Source organism: Toxorhynchites rutilus, chromosome 3, assembly GCF_029784135.1.
Source record: "Toxorhynchites rutilus septentrionalis strain SRP chromosome 3, ASM2978413v1, whole genome shotgun sequence".
NCBI classification, from domain to species: Eukaryota; Metazoa; Arthropoda; class Insecta; order Diptera; family Culicidae; genus Toxorhynchites; species Toxorhynchites rutilus.
The window spans coordinates 61,036,253-61,059,381 of record NC_073746.1 but is presented as its reverse complement, the minus strand read 5'-3'; the positions used below and the strand labels follow the sequence as shown (position 1 = coordinate 61,059,381).

Sequence of the window (23,129 nt, the reverse complement as noted above, 5' to 3'; positions counted from 1 at the left end):
AATATATTTCAATATCACAATTTGATCATGTTGATTTTATTAAATGGGTGAACCACAAAAAAAAAACATTTATTTGACAGACTGTTCAAGAGATCTTCCAATGCATCCAAAGATTAATACGTTGAGCTGGTTTCATCGCACCGACAGTGGACTTATTGTTTAGAGAGTGTCAAATGGAAACGACAGGAAAAAAAATTAGAAAATGATTTTTATAAAAGTCCCCTATTGTTCCGCAGGGACCAACGTGAGTCAGACGAAAAGTTCATCTTTGATCCCCTAGCTCGGTCAGGGCTTAACGTGTTAAATAAGCCGGAATAACTAGTGTATACGGGACAGGAAGAGACAGGGTTGTTTGAAGAAATATCGTAAATGAAACGCTTGGCCGCCTTACGGAAGTTGGCCGGAACCTCATGGCCGATGAGAAGATGTATGTCGGCGTGTTCTTTTACCTTTTCGTGGCTTTGGTGGTCGGCTGTCTTTCCATTTTGGCCATTCGCCCAAAATGTTTCTATCGGTCGCAGCTGGGGATGTTGGGAAGGTTGGCGGTTTATCTCCAGCCGATCCATCCTCCAGTGATCTTTTGGCATAATGGGCTGATCCCAGGTTCGACCACATCACCTTCGCAACTTCAGGCAAGCACTTCGTACTGTATATCTCCCAGTTTACCATATAACTCGAAAGAAGAGCGGCTTGGACATTCTCTTCTCGTTTGTCAGAGAATGACCTTCTTGGAGAACTTGATGTGGGTGATATATTTGTTGCCTTCACTTATCTGGGAAGAGTAAAGTATCCGGTCCCTTGAATTCGTTGAATTCTAGCATCAAGTACGTTTTATCTCTCAATATGAGTACGGAAAGAAGTTTTTCACTTCTTACGTTTTAGTACGTTTTATCTCTCAATATGAGTACGGAAAGAAGTTTTTCACTTCTTTAACCGGAAAGAAGTTTTTCACCGGTGCCTCAAGCTACTGCTTCTGGATGATTGCCTGCTACTCAGATACGGTCGGTCTCGTCTGACGCTTCCGCATAAAAATGTCCATTTTTGCCAGATTCTCCTTAATCATTTGACCGGTTGCTTCGATCTCCCGGCTAAAGGAGCGGCAGAGAGAGGATATTGAAAATACCAGATTGGCTATATCTGGCGGACACAATGTGCCTCAGAATGCCCACTCCTTCGCTGCGGGGTTGAGTATGGGGGCAGTATGAAAAACTCATCAAGTTGCTTAACAGTGACTGCGAATCAACAGCCTTGAATCATTTTTGTTGTAGGCTTAATAAACCTAACATTTAAGGAAAATTTGTTCCATCAAATCTTTTGTAGTTTTTTTTTCCATCGCCATCCGAAATTAGTCCATTTTTTTAATGCATACGTTAACAATAAAATCGATGAAAAATGGATTGGAATTTGCGAGCATTCCATTCGATAATTGGAAGAAAATTGTAGAATTTGAATCGTGCTTGCCAGACCTAAATGCTCTGACCGAGTGAGAGATTTTCAGGCGTAAACAAAATCTAAACCACCGAAAAATCACATCACAAATGAGTGCAGATACTTGTAAGAAATGATACAGGTCAGGTTTAATTGCTAGGACACATGGTAAGAGTTTCACGAATAATGGGACTCTTTAAACTATGGTTTATGTTCACATAACGTATAAACATAATGTTTTGTTTTTTGTGTCCCGCGTTAGACCTCTGACCATCTGGTCACTTTACCCTTATGCAACTCAGATAGAAGGCGCTAAAAACAACTTTGAGGGAAATATATATTGTTTAGACGAAAACTATCTTAGACAAACTTGTTATATTGGGTTGGGGAAAAAGAAATGTCGTATTTCTGATCGAAATTTGACGCTTTATTTAACATACTTAAAATTATCCAATCCCACATATTTCAAACAACATTGTAGAAAAGAAGCATTTATCTATCTTTTAAAATAATCGATTTACGGTTTTTTTCTAAGTAGCATTAGGGTGACCATGAAAAAACGTGTTTTTTCTGCTTTAACTTCTATATTTCAAATTCTACATGAAAACTGCCCTCGTATGACTTTTAGAGCTTGTCGATACCAACATTTTGCGATGCAGAACTTGTCTATATCTTATTCCTACTCAAAGTTATTGTTGGTTTTTACCCAAAAACTGATGGTTTCAGTTTTAATTTACTCGAACACAAAAAATAACATAGTTTTGAAAACCACAAATCATTTAGAGTGAAATATGCTCTCTTTCGTGGAGGCGATCTGACGTAGTGGTAACATCCATACCTCTCACGCAGAGATCACGAGTTCAATTCTCACTCCCGACATCCTTCCAAAAATGGAAGTAAAAGTGACGAACCAGCCGAAATGTGTTGAAAGTCACTATAATAGAGAAAAAAAAGCTCTTTCAAATGAGACCAATAAAGCCCCAGAAAGAATGACAAACAAATTAAAATAGCGTGTTTTTTGGGAAGAAATATCAATAACTTTGAGTAAAGTTGAGATATTGACGAGTTCTGCATCGAGAAATGTTTGTATTAGTAAGCTCTAAAAGTCTTTTGAAGACAGTTTGCATGTAAAATTTCAAACATAAAAGTTAGAGCAAAAAAACAGTTTTTTCATGGTGACCCTAACGTAACTTAGAAAAAAGGCGCTATATCGGTTATTTCAAGAGATAGGGAAAAACTTTGTTCTACAAAGATGTCTCAAATAATTGGAGCTACAACATTGTCGAACTATGTTTACCTCTATCTATAAAGATAAAAAAAGTTAGTTATTTCATCGAAAATTTTGGTCACCCTATTTTTGACAACATAAAAGTAAGCGCTCTATCATGAGTAACAACCATTGTGCATTGGCACCTGTTTTTATTGTCAGTTTCAATTATGTGCGTCTTCAAATTTGAAAACAATATTCTAAAATCATGTAAAAGTTGTTTAAAAACAAAGTTCGACCTTTGTTAACAGTTTATCTGCAAGTTGAATGAGGACGCTAGGCCAGCGAGCTTTCTTCCACAAGTATCTCATCTATCCACAAGTATCAGTGGAGCACAGTTTGAATAATTTTGTACCTTGCCGATGTGAAAAGTCGTCTTGAACCAATCCATTTATTCCCTTATTATGGCTCTATTTCTAATCATTGTTTGTCGCTTGTTTCTTTCGTTATTTTCTGGTTACCGACCAGGGTTGCCACATTTAATTCTATAAAATTTTCTGAAAAAATCTATATATCTGTATTCTTAGCAAAAAAAATCTGTATAAAAAATCTATATCGAAAAATCAAGGGGAAAAAATTAAAATGATGGTTTATTTTCATTTTGAATTTATTTATGTTATTTAAGGACTTATTAAATTTTCTATTAAAACAAGGATTTTTGAAGTCGTATCAATGCAACAAAATAAATCATAAACAGGTTTTCTTCTAATCCTCTGAATTGTATGATGTTTATACATGGTTTTGTTGAACTTTGCTTTAAAATTTTTCGTCAATTTCATCAGGAGCTCCTTAGTCGATACTTAGTTTATCGCTTTCAAAATAGATTCTATAATTGCAGAACCGATTTCCGGATATTGTTTTGTTGACATTGTAAAGCAAAAATATTCGCTGATGAATGTTATCAAAAAGGGTTTTACAAATGACCTTAGCAATGGATACCAAAAATTTTCATCACGCCTTTTCACATCCAGCAGCTGTGACCAATTTATATCTGAGTCGCTCAATTTTTGCCTCATAAGTTTCGTCTTGGGTGGCTTTGATTCCTTATCCAAGTCTCATTAAGATTTGGTAGCTTGACGAGAATTTGGTCGGTTTTTATCAAGGTCGCCGTTTTGATAACCGGATCGCTGAAATCAAATCGCCTTGAAATCTGTTTCACGAGTTCTATATTGACACAACAAACCGAATTTTCAGCTTCTTCTTCTCGATACCAACGTAAACATCCTCAGGCTTCTTCAGGAAGTCTTCAAAATCTTTCACATCAAGGTCAGTATCAGCGAACCGTTGCACGTAGCTCTCAAAACATAAGCTGCCCAACCTGATCAACAATAACATAAAGGGTGTGTCACATCAAATTGCATCACGGAAAAAACGCTGTAGAAACTCGCCCAGTAGACCGATCCTTTTGAAAATTTTAGACAGTAAAATAAAAACTATTAAACAACTTTTGGCATTTTCTTTTTATTCATACTTCGAGCCCAAGCCCGTATGCTCGCACCTTCCTCTTTACCCCGTCCATAAGGTTCTGTACAACGTCAGGTTGTAGTTTTTTTTGAACAGAAATCTATTTTCTCTTGAAGTCCGCCTCCGATTTGACAACTTTTGGGTTCTTCCGGAGGGCCTGCTTCATAATCGCCCAATATTTCTCTATTGGGCGAAGCTCCGGCGCGTTGGGCGGGTTCATTTCCTTTGGCACGAAGGTGACCCCGTTGGCTTCGTACCACTCCAACACGTCCTGTGAATAGTGGCACGAAGCGAGATCCGGCCAGAAGATGGTCGGGCCCTCGTGCTGCTTCTATAGTGGTAGTAAGCGCTTCTGTAGGCACTCCTTAAGGTAAACCTGCCCGTTTACCGTGCCGGTCATCACGAAGGGGGCGCTCCGCTTTCCGCAAGAGCAGATCGCTTGCCACACCATGTACTTTTTGGCAAACGTGGATAGTTTCTGCTTGCGAATCTCCTCCGGAACGCTGAATTTGTCCTCTGCGGAGAAGAACAACAGGCCCGGCAGCTGACGAAAGTCCGCTTTGACGTAGGTTTCGTCGTCCATTACCAGGCAATGCGGCTTCGTCAGCATGTCGGTGTACAGCTTCCGGGCTCGCGTCTTCCCCACCATGTTTTGCCTTTCGTCGCGGTTAGGAGCCTTCTGAACCTTGTATGTACGCAGGCCCTTCCGCTGCTTGGTCCGCTGGACGAATGAACTTGACAAATTCAGCTTATTGGCGACATCCCGGACCGAACTTCTCGGATCACGTCTAAACTGCCTAACTACGCGCTTGTGATCTTTTTCACTGACGGAGCATCCATTTTTGCCGTTCTTCACCTTCCGGTCGATGGTTAGGTTCTCGAAGTATCGTTTTAGTACTCTGCTGACCGTGGATTGGACGATTCCCAGCATCTTACCGATGTCCCGATGTGACAACTCCGGATTCTCGAAATGAGTGCACAGGATTAATTCACGACGCTCTTTTTCGTTCGACGACATTTTTCCAAATTTACGAAAAATTGACAGTGAAGCATGGTCAACGTGATCTATACATTGAATTGCGGTAGAACAAACGTTAGGAACAGCATAATCAGTTTAGTCATATGATCATTCAAATGAGTCAGTATACGATTAGCGGATTGATTATAGTTATACTTAACATGGAACAAAAAGAATAGTTGAGCTTTTTATAAATTGTTACCGATAATTTTTGAATCATCGGTCACAATATGTTGTCTGTGTCAAATAATATCTGTTTAGTGTGTAAGTTAATTTTTGTTTAGTTTTTTTTCCCAAAATATATTTTATTAAGGCACATGTGGCGTTAGCCTGACGGGGCCGGGAGTCCAATATTTTGACAATTTTTGTCTTACAACTATGTTAGTAATATGTAACCGATTACTCGCGGTTGGCTCGAGGTTAGTATTACAAGTGTTCTCATAATTGGTATGTTGCAGTCTTCGATGCTCTGTACGTGTGCCCGAAACGGGATACTTCCTATTGGGATGCAGCTGAAAAGTGAGTGGTAGAGTGAAGTAAAAAAGTGAGTGGTAGAGTGAAGTAAAAGAAGTACAGAGAAGGAAGACCTCCTACTGATCTCGTCAAGCGAACTCTGAGCCACGTTACACCATTCTTGGGTGTTCTGCGTAAAAACTCCGGCCATCTACCACAACGATCCCACGCGACGCTTTCCGTACGATCGAGATTCTAGAGTATCCCGAAAAAAACCCTCCTTCCTCCCATCAGCAACCGCAGTGCAACAACGCCGACGATGACCACGAGGTACATCAACAGCCCCAACGATTACGGTACCATACTAACCCCATAAACCGAAAAAATACAATTTTAAAGAAAAATCAAATCTAACTACTCTCTATTTTCCTCTATTATCAAAGCCAATCCGTTTGTCCAGACAACTTATTGTGTCCACATTCTGCTGTCAGCTTAAAACAAGGTCGAAACAGTCTTCCCGAGGACCAAGGCCGACGCTGAGAGACATTATAGAACGAGGTGAGCTAAGCCAGACAGTATGGCTAAAGCCGTAGTTAACAAAATCAAGGTATATATGTATGCGCTGTAATTAAATCAATATTTAAAATTGAATTTTAAAAAATCTGTAAATTCTGTATTTTTGCTGGAAAACTGTTATTCTGTATATACAGATTCTGTATCTGAAATTTGGCGAAAAATCTGTAAAATGTAGAATATTCTGTATAGGTGGCAACCCTGCTACCGACAGTTGAATTTGGGTCCCGCAAGAAAATCAGCCGAATCGAGATGGACGACGACCGTGTTAAAGGATTTATTTCCAATTCATGGGGTACCCAAATATCAAGTTTTTTAACGAGTCCAAATGTTTTATATGATCGTGGACTGTTGATTCCGATATTTTCAACTTCTTTGCAATCTCACGCTCAGTTACATGACGATCCAATTCGATAATCGTTTTGAATTGTTCATTATTAGCATTATTAGCATTAGCTGAACGTTGTTTATCCTCGAGCGAAAGTTCTCCAGAACGAATTTCGGCACTGTTTTTTTAGGCTTCCCCATCATACACATCACGTACCTTTAAAAAACAGCCTGCACAGCGTATATTCCTTTACGAAAAAAAGCAAAATATGACGAAAATACTCGTTTTTAGACTCCACACAAAAACTGACGCCAAACTAATAATTTTCAACAAAAATAAGTGTAATTTGCTTCTAAAGTATCCAAATATCCCAGCAAGCTAAAAGAGCTAACAAACGTCAGAGGAAAACAAATCATAACATCGACATAAGACATTCACAAACACCATTGATGCCATCTATGTGTCTACTCGGCAATTATGTTACGAGCAACCCAATAAAAAAGTTTATTCTGTGATGTAATTTTTATTTATTTATTTATTTATTTGGTAAATCAACAGACACTTTCTGTCCTAATGATATTAATGAAAATTTCTTATCATAACAATGAAATTTCGCCGAACCGCACTTCGTGAAATATGGTAGTCGAAGCTACTTTGTTGAACAGCCGCTGCAGGCCTTGAACGGCTGAGTTGCATCCATAGCTAGTACGACGGAAAGGTACTCGAAGGAAGACGTAGTTTCGTAGAGTTCGAGATTGAATGTTAAAATTGATGTTTTCGAGGATCACTGGGCATTCAGTCCTAGCCATCAAGACGTCATACATCAATAAGGCGCGGTTTAGATCTCTCCGTACATGTAGCGTTTCTAGACTTATTAGTTGGCATCGGCACTCGTAAATTGGAAGCTGATGAGGGTTGTTCCACGGTAGATGCCGTAAAGCGAACCGAATAAACCGTTTCTGCACGGCTTCAATCCTGTTGACTCCATTCAGGTAGAATGGATTCCAAATCGATGAGCAATATTCCAGCGTAGAGCGAACTAAAGCACTGAATAGAGATTTCAAGCAATAGACATCGGTGAAATCTCTCGCAATACGCATAATGAACCCAAGGCTGCGGGAGGCTTTACCTACGACGTAGTTGACACGTGCTTTGAAGTTGAGTTTGGTGTCCAAATAAACACCCAGATCCTTCACACATTCGACTTTGTCTAGTGGAACACCATCTAGATGATAGTCGAAATGAATTGGATCTTTTCTTCTTGAGAAAGTGATCGTTGAGCATTTATTCGGATTCAGTGTCATACGATTGTTCACACACCATATCTGGAAAATTTCCAATTGCCGTTGGAGAAATAATGCGTCAACCTCAGACTTCACGTGGCAAAACAGCTTCAAATCGTCTGCGAAGGAAAGCCGAGGGCCCTCCAAGACTAGATTTACATCATTGAAGTAGATCAAAAAAATCAAGGGACCGAGATGACTTCCCTGAGGTATTCCTGATGTAGCCGAAAATTCAACAGAGAGGCAATCGCCAATTTTCACCGTGAGAGAGCGTCCGGTCAAATAGGATTTCAACCAATGCAGGAGATTTCCGCTGAAACCAAGCTTGTCTAACTTTTGCACTGCAATATCGTGGTTGATTTTGTCGAAGGCGGCTGACAGGTCGGTGTAGATAACATCCGTTTGGTTCACACCATTGGACATTCCATCGAATATGTACGTTGTGAAAGAGAGAAGATTCGTTGTGGTAGAACGCTTCGGCATGAATCCATGTTGATCGATGGAAATGTATTGCTTGCAATGGGAAAATATCGGTCCCATAACTACGAGTTCAAAAAGTTTAGAAACCGCGCTCAGGGCAGAGATTCCTCGATAGTTATCAACGTTCATTTTGTCCCCTTTTTTGTGGATCGGAAAAATGTATGCTCTCTTCCAAAGCGACGGAAAGATACCCGTTGACAAGGACAAGCTGAACAAAATCCGCATTGGAGACATCAATCCAACAGCACATTTTTTTAAAATCAATGATGGGATTCCATCCGGTCCAACAGATTTCGAGGATTTCAATTTGTTGAACGCTGATTGTAGCATTGAATCGTCGACATCGATGCGGAAAAAAGAGTTGTTCTGAAGTGGAACGCTTCTTGTGGCCATTGAGAGTTGCTCTTGAGAAAGGCTCTCATTTGAGAAAATGCTTGAAAACTTCGCTGAGAAAAGATTGCAAATCCCTTGAACATCAGACGCGCTTTGTCCGTTAAGGAACATAGATAATGGAAGTCCCGACTCTTTACGTTGCATTCATCGAGATACCTAAAAATACATTTAAAGTGGAACCAGACCTCAAGATACTGTTACCCAAAAGTTGAAAAATACTGTTAGGGGAATTAGCCAACAGAACCAATTGGCGTGCATCATGGCGCACCAATCAGGAATGCGGGCGCGAAATGCGCTTTTATTTGGCTTAAAAACATCAACATCAAAACTGATTGGTGATCTAACGTACAAATCTACACCTAGGCAGCGCTGCGGTGAAAGTGATGATGGTTTTAAATTTTGCAATGTGAACTTATGGAAGGTTTGTAGTTCTTTCCATAAATTACAATGTTATAATCCTAAGATATTATTTGATTACGATGAGTTTGGAAGAAATTTAATTCTGCGCAATTTTATATATAACATGTTATCTCTTTCAGTAGTGAAACTGTATAAATGTTGACAATGGTTGAACCAAAAAAGAAAATTCTAGAGCACAATCAAAAACAAGTTGAAAAATGCATGGTTCCTGCATGTGAGAACTACCTTGGATAGTCCGGAAGTGAAATATACGTGATTTGTTTTTGAGTTTTACGATATATTATCATCATTTTCCTAGTTCAAAAACAAAATCCAGATGTTTCACTTATCGTTTACGATTTGCGTTAGATCGCCAATTGCGTCCAATTCTGTTTAATTGATCGTTTTTTTTTGTTCTGCTTTAAGGTAAAACAGTCTTGCAATGACAGAGTTTTGGGAAAGCAAAAAAAAAGGAACGAATGATAAATGAATGAAATTATTCCACAACAGCAGAACAATTCAGATTATTCGTGATGCGAACATTTTGTCTGGATTCATAATCTAATGAAAAATACTGTAGCATACAATTAATGTTGACACTCGCTTTGTGTCGGTATCATTTCTCGTGGAATGTCAAGTTATGCAAATTATGCGTATGTGACAGCGAGAGAGTTGGTGGCTACGACAAAAACGTGCGATTCATGGTACAAGTGTGCCAGATAATATCGCGCGTTTGTGTATTTTTTTTCTCATTGTTCCTCATGTATACGAAGTGACTAGGTCTTTTTGTTTTATTTTGATGCTTGAATGTTGGCTGGCATTGGTTTTGGTACTGAATGAATTACCTTCGGCCATGACATAAGAGCCGATCCCTGACCTAATTATAATTCCGTTTTAAATTTAATCTCCCACAGGTATTTTTGGTTGTGTTCTTGTATATGAAAGTAGCTTCTGGTTAGATTTCTTTAACAAAGAGAAAAAGAACAATGAAATTCCGAAGGTATCAAGGATATATTGCCTGGCGGCATAGATTTTAGTTCTCTCTTTCACATCAAATTTTCTCGGTGTACATTTTACAACAAAGCCCCTCTCATTCTATTTAATAACTAGCAATCGCACTAGCACTAGAACAATATTGTTTTTTTTTTTTTTTTATTCTTTATTTGAGAGGTTTTCAGCCTCCTGGGCTGGTTCGCCTAACAATATTGTTGTTCATCCTTTTAAATATCCCAGCAACAGATTATTTGTGATTTTCTCCAAATCTATCCACTATCCAATCTAATATAACAATCTGAGATGCTCTGGGTGATATTATGAATTTTTGTGGCTCTCTTCTACTCAATCATATTGTCAAAACAGGTTCAATGCAAATTATTTTTTTTAAATTTCTACCATGAAAATTTACATGATTACCATCCTTCTCCAGTAGAATAATTGATCTACCCAGCGTCTCCACCTGGTTTTCCAACATCATCATCAAGCCCACATCATAACATAACTATGAACCTGGTGTGTATAGGACAACATTGGCGTTTTTCTTTCACAGAATCCTACACAAAGGATGTTATTCCGATGAAAAGATTATATTTCACCAAACAGGAACGTTTTACAACGTGATGAAGTTTTATGTTATATATTTACGCGCCGGGACTGTTAAATCTATCTGGGGTCTCAGTTAATGGCGCATTCCCGCACCACATCATAATGCTATCTCAAGAATATTTAGCCCCGTACACACAACACAAGCCTCGTGTCGCTTTGAAATGTGTATCATCTATGCTAAGTGTGCGGTTTTTGTCATCACTTCCGGTACGGAAATCATCCGAAGAAAAAGCCCCTTCTAATGACGAAATTTGCTACCTTGTTACGTTTATTTTGGGGGGTGTGCATCTGTGTATAAGTGATTGGCCGTGTTGTACAGCACAAAAAAAGAAGCCCCGGTAATGGGTAAAAAGCTTCCGCTCTCTGTGCCTCTAGTGTATTTATCTTCAGTTGGAATTTTCTTACTCAATACCTGCAAATTCACAAAGGACACCTACTTTGAATAAATTTTCGGAATTTTACATTTAATTCTTTTTTCACCAGCCCCATAATCATGCCCTCAAGCTGATTATGGAAAATTATGCTCGAGTGAGAATGGTGAGGTTTTTCTTTGTCGCTGCGACACCAGGCACGTTTCCACGATGTGCGAATTTGGGAAGCTCATGTTGACATGGGAACGTGAGATTGGCTGAGTTTACTTGCTCAACCGGATAGAGTATCCCGTGGAAACGGACGTTCGCTTCCGCAGAAGATTCGATGTAATGCCAATGAAATCGATACCATTTTAGACATCGAGTTGAATTGGCTATACAAGAATGCTAAAATCTATCAGATTATATTGGACTGTAAACATACATATTCGCAATCATGTGGCTTAAGATGAGGCCAAACAATTCATGACACTGAACAGGAAGAGCTTTAGGGATGTGTATATATGAATAAATCTATCGCGCCGTTGTTTTCAATGAAATCAGTTCGAAGGGATAAACCCTGGATGCCTTCGAGGAAAATCGATCCATTTAATTGGCATCAATTTCGCTGTTTCAACGTACTCGTATTTTCATATTGTTCTTCCTCTTCGATGGCACGAACGTTTCTAGAGAAACTTCTTCGTCTCAATTTGCTCTTGAATTAGTTTTTAATCTATTAAAACGAGTTTTTGGGTCAATAATTAACAAACATCTATCGTAGACCTTTTATCTTTTGGATTAAGTATTTGTCATACCTCTTCGTTCAGTCAGCAAAATATTATTTCAACCCAGTGGTACTCAACCTTTTTTCAGAGGGGTCACAAACACGTGTCATGTTGTTGCGGGCCGCAAAACAAAATAAGTAAAGAAGGGTGATATCCAAGACATGACCGCATTGTTAACGTAGGACTACGAAATTATAACCGACAGTAAACAAACATTATAAAATACAAGAACACAAGAAGTGAACTCTTTAGTACAAACATTTGGTACCACTGACAAGGGCCGATGAATTAATGCATTCACCGAGTTAGGGATACGAACGTTTTGCGTGGAATAAAACGCCAATTTGAGCAAATTTTTAAATTAACTCTCAGAATTAACATGAACTTTCGATGAATCGCTGTCTAGAACGGCACTGAAACACTGAGCTAAATATTCAAGTAGTTTTTCAGTATCTCGTAGCAAAATTACATTTCCAACGCTCAAAGAAACAGCACTCCAAAGAACACTCAAAACGGTGGGATGGTGGGATGGCGGTATTGACAGTTGCAGCTCTTATACCTTCTTCACATTCGACTTGCAATGCACTGCACTTTTAAGTTACTTTCAACCCGGAAATAATGTTCGAATTCACGAAAATTCATTGATCGATCGGAAAGTCACCAAAACGATTTATCAGTCATCCTGCTATCGACCAGATGACACCGGCAGCGAGACTTTCTCAAAGCCGAGTGTTTAGTTTAGTTTCCCAAATTTTCATTTTTTCGAGGCTAGAGGCAAATGAAGCTCTCATCCAATGCACGAGATTTGTATCCTCTTTGCCTACTCAGTATGCATCGCCAATATTTTTTTCGGGCTAGACACGATGCGGCCCGAGGCGATCTCATGTTTGTTCCCTTGTCCCTATTATCTATTTGATAACGTATAAGATCAACAATTTCCACGGCTAAATCAATCAAACATAACCAATGTCCAATCTTCACGACTTGAAAACTGACGAGATACGTCTTATTTAACATTTATCTCCTGCTTTGCTTCTGCCCATCGGTGTAAGCTCTGCACTAGGCTTACTTCGCGCATATTTTGAGAATGCATACTGAGGCAAAAATTTTTACAGACCCGGTCAACATCGTTGTAAAATAGAAACTGAGGTTGGCCAGGACGAGCACAATGTTTATAGTGCTTTCACGGCCATCCAACGACATGCATCAACCGCTAAGCAATCTTGACTTCGATGAGCCTTCAAGCATATTTATGGATTTTTGTGACTTTACCAATTATTATAGAATTTTGTAAATTCAATAAGTTGCTTTAAAAGCAGTATTTGAGATTTGGAAAAACGTGTTTAGTTCAATAAGTATCAAGCATCACTCATATACTATTTAACATTCTAAAGTGGGTGTCATACCGCTTCGTTCATCCGGTAAAGAGGTATTAACGTTCGAATCCTTGCACCCCAAATATAAGGCTCACGTTTTCAAAATTTTGAATTTACACACAGAAGCAAAAATGATGCGATATCCATCTTAAATTCTTCTTTTATATCGAGCAAAACAACTGTATCTGACATCAGCATTAAGAAAGACTGCTGTCTGCTAGCTGGAGCGTAACTGTGACTTGAATAAAGATAATATCAGTTTGAATTATAGTGGCTTCAGAATTTCTAATTTCATTCGCCTCTAGTTTGGAAAAAGGCCGATTTGAAGAACTAAACTAAACTCTGAGCCTTGAGAAGGCCATTTTGAAAAAAATAGCTTGTTTACACTCAATAAATTGAGAACGTGCGTGACGAACCAGCCAAAAGTTCAAGCTGAGGCGGCTTTTGTACTCAATTGAGAGAATTTCGCATACATTGTTGCAGATCGCTAGGTGTTCAGTCCCTGAAGAGAAGCGGAAACTGAATTGCAAGCCCGCAACCTTAATGATTTATTAGCCAATCAGAAATGCATAAAATCACAGACAAGCAGCGAGGAATACACTGTGGTTTGGTATTCATTTGGTGTTCATTTCCAGATTCATCAGAATAGGACATTCATCACATATCGCACTTCAACAGCAGTCGCGGCGATTACCGTTTCCCTGCAGGAAAAGCGCGCTTCGTTACGTCCCGGCGCTTCTTTTCTTCAATTGACGAACTGTAAAATTTTTCCAAAAAAGTCTAGCTGATTGGCTTTGTTTTGAAAATATTTCTGCCTTGCCACTCGTGAAGCTCTGTGCAATCATTCTGTGCAATAAATTATACGTTTGTTAATGAGGATAAGAGGATAAGAGGATGAGAAACTAAAACAAAACTCTTAAATATCGGGCTTGAGAGAAGTCATTTTCAATCCTTCTGGTTACTAGCAGGATAGAACTATTGAACCGTGTCAGAAGTATGCGTTTGATTTTCTTCTTTGTTTGTTTACTGAGACTTAGATTTTTTCGATTCGATAAAATTTTATCAAAGAACTAATTTTGTTCAGAAATGCTAATAAAATTGCTAAATAAAACTGTTTTCTTGAGACTCCTCTCAGCTGAGAATGTCTCCAGGGCCTCGACCTATATCGTGTCGGGCTCGAGTGTCTTTGGTATCAATCCAGCAAAAAATGACTAACGGATATTAGGGCCGCATTACAGATACATAAGGGTTGTTCTGTTTTGTCAATTAAGTAGGAGTGAGTAAAGAAAATGTGACCAAGCCGAAGACTGGTGAGAACCAGTCTTTATCGACTGTTGCTTCGGTCGAACAAAGCTAGCCTGGTTCTTTAAGTGTTGTTGTTTCTCCAGGTTATATCCCAGCTTAGACGGACCTGATGTTTCACACAACGGATGATGTCAGATGGAGAACATGGAATATCTTGAAATTGCTTCTTGCCAGTCGGCTTGTCGGCGAATGTGTTTCCGAGAATTCCGGAATATTTTGGAACCCATTGTTTTAAATATACGTTTGAAGAAAGGTCTGAGCCTTGAGGTTTGAACGAAACCTTGACGTAGGACTTTAACGACAATTGCTTTTTGAATTGCGTTTTTTGGACAGTTCAGAAATCTGTAAGTTTAACTCATTAAAATTCAAAATTGTGGCCCTAGTAAAAAACGTTTATTATATGAACTGAACTGAACTTCAAACATACTGATGAATTGTAGTGGTAGAAAGAATCCAGAACCATTAGCCTAAATAAATACAAATGATTTGGTGTCCGTCCCTCATCTTTAACTCGAGAACGGAGCAACGGTTTTGAGCAGTCAGTATAAGGTTTGATGCGTCTTAGTCTGCATCAGATTAATATGTCAAAAAAGAAATTGTATACCACGAATATAGATCACGTACAGAAAAAATAATTTCTGTGAGAACATAAGTGTTCGAAATTATTTCAATGAATTGTGGATGAGATGAAGTTCACCGGGTCAGCTAGTTATTACTATTTCTATTTTCAATAGTAAACTATTCTTGTTGTCTGATAGATATTCCAACACTAACATGGAAAACCGTGGTTTTCTTGTATAGATTCATAAATGTACATGAAAATACTTATTAGTAAAACTGTTCCTACAGAAATATGAATCGTCCGCTCGCCTTTTTTCTTTCATTTGTTTATTTTAGCTGAATACTATACGAAGCCATTATATTACAGTGCATAGACAGTTTCACAGCTATTCATGACATGATATTGATATTGTTAGATTAGAAAGGACATTTCCTAATTCGTATGGAATTCGTCAATTGTATGTAAAAATGTGTTTCTCACCCGATAATGCTGTATGTAACAAATCGATTCGCGCATTTTTTCATATTTTCCGTTGGGATTCAACCTAGGTTCCATTAAATATCATATTTGATGATAATTCAGAAAACAAATCCCGTAACTGCATTTTTCAATTGTCACAATCGATTTAAAGCAACGGAAATTTTTGTTTTCAATTTGCTTTTCCACTACAAGATTATTTATTTATCCAATTCATGAATTCTCTCAGCTTCTTCCGGATTTTTTCTAATAAACAAAAAGTATATAAATAATAAACACGAGTTGAAAAAAAATTTAATTGAAAACTTAGAGCTTTGCCGAGAGTGAAATTGAATTTCAATGATTTTTTCACGGGTTACATGCATTTTGCTAGTGAATGACAATATCGTTCACTTTTTTAGCTTTCTCCAATCCTTTCCGTCCAATGAAATCCGCTTTCCACGTGTATTCAGTTCAACTGCATATCATTCGTTCCCAAACAGTTCGCTCGCAATCAGTTCGTTCAGAGACAGTTTGAATCCGTCTACATAGACGGCTGAACTGTATGCAAACATGATGTTTGTTTCCGTTCCACCACAGTACAAGCAACGAATGAAATCTACATTCCTACACATAGGAGAAAATTTAAATTGAGACTCTATGTGAATGGGCCAAGCTTATTTCATACATGTACCTTCATTATCAAATATGATTTGAATAAATTTTGGCGAAAAAAACGCATGTGCAAGTGACCACTTTGCCCCCACTAGGTGACCAATTTACCTCCAAGTTCGATTTTTCACCTGTTTTCTAATAATGGAAATTGTGCTATTTTGAATTTTCATACTAAAAGCCGTTTGCTATCTTGAAGAATAATGAGTTGAACTATAATATTCTTCGAGAAACGGGAAATGAATCGGTATGTGGACGCTGTAAATTGGCATATTCCTTAGGATGACCACTATACCCCCACTTCCCCTACCTACTTTATTCACTAAATTGTTTACTAAATTGTTACTAACGGTATATAGTATAACATATATCGCAATAACGATTTTGCGTAATATGTATTTGAAATCTCTTAATTTTTCGTTACATTTTCTCGTAGAGTGACCCCTCTATACAGCCATTCCATATCAAACCGATATTTTTGTTCTTTATTGCAAAACATTAGACCCGTATTTTTTTATTTTTTTTATTATGGTACCCATTTCGATTTTAGGGTGGTCCAAAAAATCATATTTTTCCCCTTTTTTTGAAAAATGTTTTTTTCATAACTTTTGGACTACCAAACCGATTTCGATTATCGCGTACCAAATTAAAGGCAATGAACCAATCTTCTTTGAAAAAATATAACACTTGCAAAAAAAATGGATTTTGCATTCATAATTATGGTATTTGTTTTTCATAGTTTTCACGGTCTCGGGATCGAGGGTGTTATATTTTTTTTTTCTTGAAAGCTGAGGGTTTTTTACATAACATATCCAAAAATCAGAGAGGCGTTATTCGTTGTTCCTGCCAATGAATTGGTCTTCTTTGAAAAAATACTATGCTTGCACAAGATTTGGATCCTAGTCATATGTATGATGTCTAGTCGCATAGGAATATCATTTAAATCGTTTCAGTAGTTCAATAGTTATGAGCTTTTGTGTTGAAAAAAGGGTTAAAACTTGATTTTTCGAGCCATCGGTTAATTTTGAAAAAATCATAATTCTAGAACAAAAAATAAAGCCTCTCTAATTCTTGGATATATTATGTAAAAAAACTCAGCTTTCAACAAAAAAATACAATAAAATATATAGCGCCCTTGGTCCCGAGACCATGAACACTATAAAAAACAAATGCAATCAAAAATTACGAAAACCAAATCCAATTTCATGGCCAGTGTTATATTTTTACAAAGAAGACTAGCTCATTATCTTCAATTTTATATGTTGATTGTCTGAATCGGTGCGGTAGTTCAAAAGTTAAGAATTTTTAAGAAATATAATTTTTGGAAAAAAAGTGGAAAACATTTACTTTTTAGTTAAACTTTAGACAGAGACCAGTCAATGGCATATACTGAGACTGAGACCTAATATGAAAATAAGTAAAACGATAAAGTTTTGACAAAATCATACATCAGGGTCTCCAAAAATGTCTACTAGAGTTTATTATAAAGTTTCGTTCCTTCCCAAGTTAACATTCAATCGCTAGCCTATTATTCGACTTTTCAATTGCCAATGCCTCTCGACCGCTAGCCCATTAATCGGATTTTAGTTATCGACGGTTTTCGTGCAGTGATTTTCGTTGTCCCTGGCAATATGTCGACGGTGTCGACGTCTTTGATTATTTGCCGCCCGTATAGTAGGTTTTAGTGTTTTTGCAGAAGCAGCTTCTCATAGCATAAATTCAATAAATTTGCCTTCCTTTGAAACAAAGTATAAGCGTAACACGATATGCAACGAAAAATTAGTGGGTACTTGGAGTAAATGCGCGCAACCAAGCCGATACTTAGTGAATGGCACCCTCATAATTTTTTAAGGTGTCGTGCATGCCTAACTATATGCATAATAATTGCCTTTTGACGAAGGTCTATGTCTTACAATAAAAGTGGCAAATCAGAAATGAAATAGTTTTTTTTTATTCCATTTGTTTATTATTTAGACTCATTAGCCGAATTTTAATCGTGTACATGTCACATGTTTATCATAGCGGATTTTTAGCGTTACGTAATTTGTGCACGACGCCTAAGAGTATTCATTCTATACCATTGCAAATAATACATTACACAGTAGCCATTTAGGCGTACGAGTATTCCTTCTGTTCTTCCATTATCCAGTTAGACCACCGAACAGCGGAGACAGTTGATACGATCATTGTGGTGTTATTATTAATAGAACATTATCCCGATGTTTCTTGCAGAGCAGAGCAGTTGTATGGGTGAATCGATCTTCGTTCCACCGTGAATCGATCTCCATCGCTGATAATTATTGCGTGGACGTAGTTATTCTGTAACAACACAAAGATGGTCAATAAGGGTCCTGAGTTTTGAACTCACGATCGATCGCGAACGCGCAATCAATGTGGCTATGAAGACCCCCATGAAATAGTATTGAAGTGTTTTTGCTACAATCAGATTTGGATGATTAGCATACCAATCGAGTCGGAATACTTTAGATTTTTTTTATATGCTAAACGTTACGGCTCTCTTATCCTTAGACGGTTTAAACTAACGAAAATTGGAAGCATTTCCACTTTCCTATTTGTTTTGCGCATTTCTGTGCTCACATATCTGTGCAGTCAAAAAACAACAACAAATGTATCAATTAGATGCAATATTTCTATACCACTGCGAATAAAATGCAAATGTAGTGTTCGTTTACGGCAATGTGGAGAGAGAGCCTCTAACTTTAGCTTTAAACTTTTTGCATTTTTACATTTGCTTCTAGCATTGAAGAATGGAAATTTAGAAAACATAACCTAAACTCCGGGCCTGGATGAGTTGCTAGCTGAAGGACTATTACTCGCACTGACGATCGTAAAGTGAAGTTATGCGAGTTAGCTGAAGCCGTTCCGCGCCTGCTGACCGTCGACCAAAAACAGCGGCGCATTGGCGTGGTTCTCGCATTTGCGTGGTTCTCGAAATTCTAGAACGGGAATTTTCATAATTCATGAATTCGTATTTATTAGCATCATGACAATACTTTATTTATTAGTGACTAGCTAACCCGGCAAACTTCGTCCCGCCCATTTACTTGATTAATTCTCGAGTAATGCAGAAATTTGTGTTTTATTTGTATGGCAGCCACCCCTAAGAGAGGGGGGAGGGGTATCTAACCACCATAGAAACATTCATTGCACCCTAAAGTTTCCATATGCTTAATTTGGTTTAATTTGCTTGATTAATTCTCGGGTAATGCAAAAATTTGTGTTTCATTTCTACGGCAGCCCCCTCTAAGAGAGGGGGAAGGTGTATCTTATCACCATAGAAACATTTATTGCATCCTAAAACCTCCACATGCCAAATTTGGTTTCATTTGCGTGATTAATTCTCGAGTAATGCAGAAATTTGTGTTTCATTTGTATGGCAGCCCCCCCTTTGAGTGGGGGGAGGAGTGTCCTACTACCATAGAAACATTTTATGCACCCTAAAACTTTCACATGCCAACTTTGGTTTCGTTTGATTGATTAATTTCCGAGTAATGCAAAAAGTTGTGTTTCATTTGTATGGCAGCCCCCTCTAAGAGAGGGGGAAGGAGTATCTTAACACCATAGAAACATTTATTGCATCCTAAAACCTCCACATGCCAAATTTGGTTTCATTTGCTTGATTAATTCTCGAGTAATGCAGAAATTTGTGTTTCATTTGTATGGCAGCCCCCCCTTTGAGTGGGGGAAGGACTGTCTAACCATCATAGAAACATTTATTGCACCCTAAAACTTTCACATGCCAACTTTGGTTTCGTTTGCTTGGTTAATTTCCGAGTAATGCAGAAATTTGTGTTTCATTTGTATGGCAGCCCCTCCTTAGAGAGGGGGGAGGGGTCTCAAAATATCACGAAAACCTTCCCCGGCCCCAAAAACCCCTACATACCAATTTTCATGTCGATCGGTTCAGTAGTTTCCGAGTCTATAAGAATCAGACAGACAGACAGACATCACTCCATTTTTATATATATAGATTTAACTTATTGAAACATCCTAATGGTGTTAGAAATAATCTTTTAGACAATGAATTTCAGCGAATTCGCTCAGTAGGAGAAATTTGCAAATTTAAGGAAAATCGTAAGAATTTAAGTTAAAAATATCTCTCAGTAACGTGAATATATACTACATGGACTGAAAAGTCCCCGGATTTTTAAGCAGATGGCGCCAATAAAAAATGAACAAGATACATTTCGAGAGGTTGATCTGTCAATAGCTTATGTGTGAAGTTTAATGACATTTCGTTTATTCATTTACAAACTACAAATTCCACTTCTTCGAGAACAACAGTTTATCGGTGGTTTAGTGAATTTGAAATGGGCCGTGCAAGATCCGCAGATGCACCTCGCTCTGAAGGCCAAAAGAGGCTACGAATCCAGAAATCGTAAAACAAGTGCATCGACTCGTTTCGAACGATCGTGGAGTGAAGTTACGCGAGTTAGCTGAGGCCATAGGCATTTCAAAAGATCGAGTGGAATACATTTTACACGACATTTTGGACATGAAAAAGCTATCCGCGCAATGGGTGCCGTGTTTGCTGACCGTCAACCAAAAACAGCGGCGCGTTGATTGTTAAACAGCCGGTTTGGCGTTGTTGAAGCGTGATCGAGTGAACTTCTTTCGACGTTTTGTGATAATGGATGAAACGTGGATCCATTACCACACTACTGGGTCCAATGGGCAGTCTGCAGAGTGGCATTGAGGCATATTTCGAAGACTTAGACGTTTCGTACTACTGAAAGGGAATCGAAATTTTGGAAACTCGATATACCAAGTGTATTGCCCTCGAAAGAAACTATGTTAAGGCTTTGCCCAAAAAACGATTGTTTTCATTAAAAATCCCGGGACTTTTCAGCCCATCTTTCAGTAGTATCTTCCTGAATTTTCGATATAGTATGTAAAAAGGTCTCACATCTCCAAAAAATATATAATAAGAGAAGTCTCTTTGTTTTTTATAAGAAATCATAAAAACTTGTTATACAAATTTTCGTAAAAAAGTAGATATTTGGGACAACGATTCACATTTTTCCAAAAACACGAAGGGAATGCAATACTCTTTAGAGTTCAGCTCTTAGAGTAAGAGTCGATTTTTGAATATATTATTATATCAATAAGTAATCAGTTGATTAAAAAGTAGACCTACAAACAATAAATTATTATGATTAAAATATATTCTGATTATTATACGTTTCTCTTAACTATCTTATATACTTGACTGAACCACCAACCATAGATTCGAAGGGTCCTGAAGAGGGTTAATTTTCTACGGAATTTTTTTCATCATACACTATATACCTAATTGCAAACAGTGGGTACTCACATTTCATCAGGTCCGCCGTCGGTGGCGCCGGCACGGTATCCGCTGCAAGGTGCATACATCGGGAACGAGAACAAGAAATGAAAACTAGATTAGACGAATTATCCTTCTGCAGTCGGTGTCCTTGCGTGACGTGGTTAGTTAGGTTTGTCTGTTCGGGACATGCAATTAACGAGTTTGGGGTTAGAGAGGGTGGAAGTAGCATTCACACAGTAGCATATATGTATAACAGCAGAACATGATTACTCGATTACAGTATAAACTCAAGCTGCTAGGACTAGAAAATTGTAACACGGAAAGCAATAACGAAGAAATACTAATTATGGTTAGTAATACTTTAATGAATGTTTGAAGTGGATTGTTCAGTTTGTTTCAACGGAGATGGTTAACACAAAATACCAATAACATTAAATCCCCAATCTAAGTTAGAATAATTAAAAGGATACCTTCAGTTGGAAAAAAAAACCATAAAAAACAACTAATCACGCCGTTTCCATTTTGGGCATCGGCACTCGTTACTGGTTGATAATCCACTACGGAAATGTAATTAATGATGGCTCTCCGCTGGAAGTTAGAAGAAATTTTAATTAAGTAGCACGACGCATACCACGGCTTCAAGAAATTTTGTGGGTTTCACACCAACGAAAAACAACACTGTGTCTGTGTCTCAGAATAAACACCCGATTCCCGGAGAAAACTCATTTATAAGCCTGTTGTACCGAGTGTTTGGGGTTTCTTTCGCGCTGGGAAATATAATTATTTATTTTACATTCTAAAATAAATTCGCTGCGATTAGGCGTAACCTCGTTACACGAGCAATATCGAAACGATGGAAAAATAGCGCCCACGGCAAGCAATGTTACGGAAACTCAAAGCATCCCGCTCCCATCCCATATGGTATGGTATGTACGAAAACTCTGGAAAACTTTTTTTTTCCCCATTCATGTTGCTTTAAGTGATATTTGGATACGCGTAAAATCACGGACGATATCTGGGGAAACCACAAGCAAGGATTCGCATACGTTTTAGCCAAGTAATAGGCGTGGAGTGTTTTCTGTTTCACCTCGTGAAGAAAACATTGAATTGGCTCTTCACGGAACGCTTGTAGCTATCAAAGCACCAGTGTTCATGTTCATGCGGCTCTCCTGTTGCTTCTTGTTCCGACACTGCTGTTCGCTTCGGCGGGGGCGGTTTTGTGTGATTTATATAGGGAACGTGGAAAGCGCGCGAGCAGAGATACGTTATGCTGCTGACGGTTCGTGTTCCGCACCGCATATCACGCTATGCTGTATCATTGAACGGTAAATAGTGCTTGAATTATTATTGTGGTAAAATTTCCCCCATGAATATTGAATACATAAAACTCACAAATGCTGTGTCGTAAATCATATGTAAACAACACAAATTAGGAAGGTCCTTTCGTGTAATTTTTCAATTTTCAAACCGCATAATCGGCCTCATATTCATCATCGCAGAGTTGTTGCAACTCTTATCGAATCGTCAAGAACAGTATGCTACTCTGCGGCTTTCTCCATTATAATCAGCAAACTTTACAAGAATGCAAGAGCGCTGAAGCCGGTGGAGTTAAGTGATAAAGTTCACA

At 38.2% G+C, this 23,129-nt stretch overlaps 1 protein-coding gene across 3 annotated transcripts in view; it reads right to left on the bottom strand.

The window, feature by feature from the left end:
* The window catches only part of LOC129776077 (transmembrane protein 65), a 98,344-nt gene that overhangs the window by 42,377 nt on the left and 32,838 nt on the right, over nt 1-23,129 (bottom strand). For all 3 annotated transcript variants that reach the window (XM_055781474.1, XM_055781475.1, XM_055781476.1), the window contains one exon: nt 21,530-21,571. In XM_055781474.1, the coding sequence (XP_055637449.1) occupies nt 21,530-21,571 (42 nt within the window). The remainder of the gene's footprint in view (nt 1-21,529; nt 21,572-23,129) is intronic.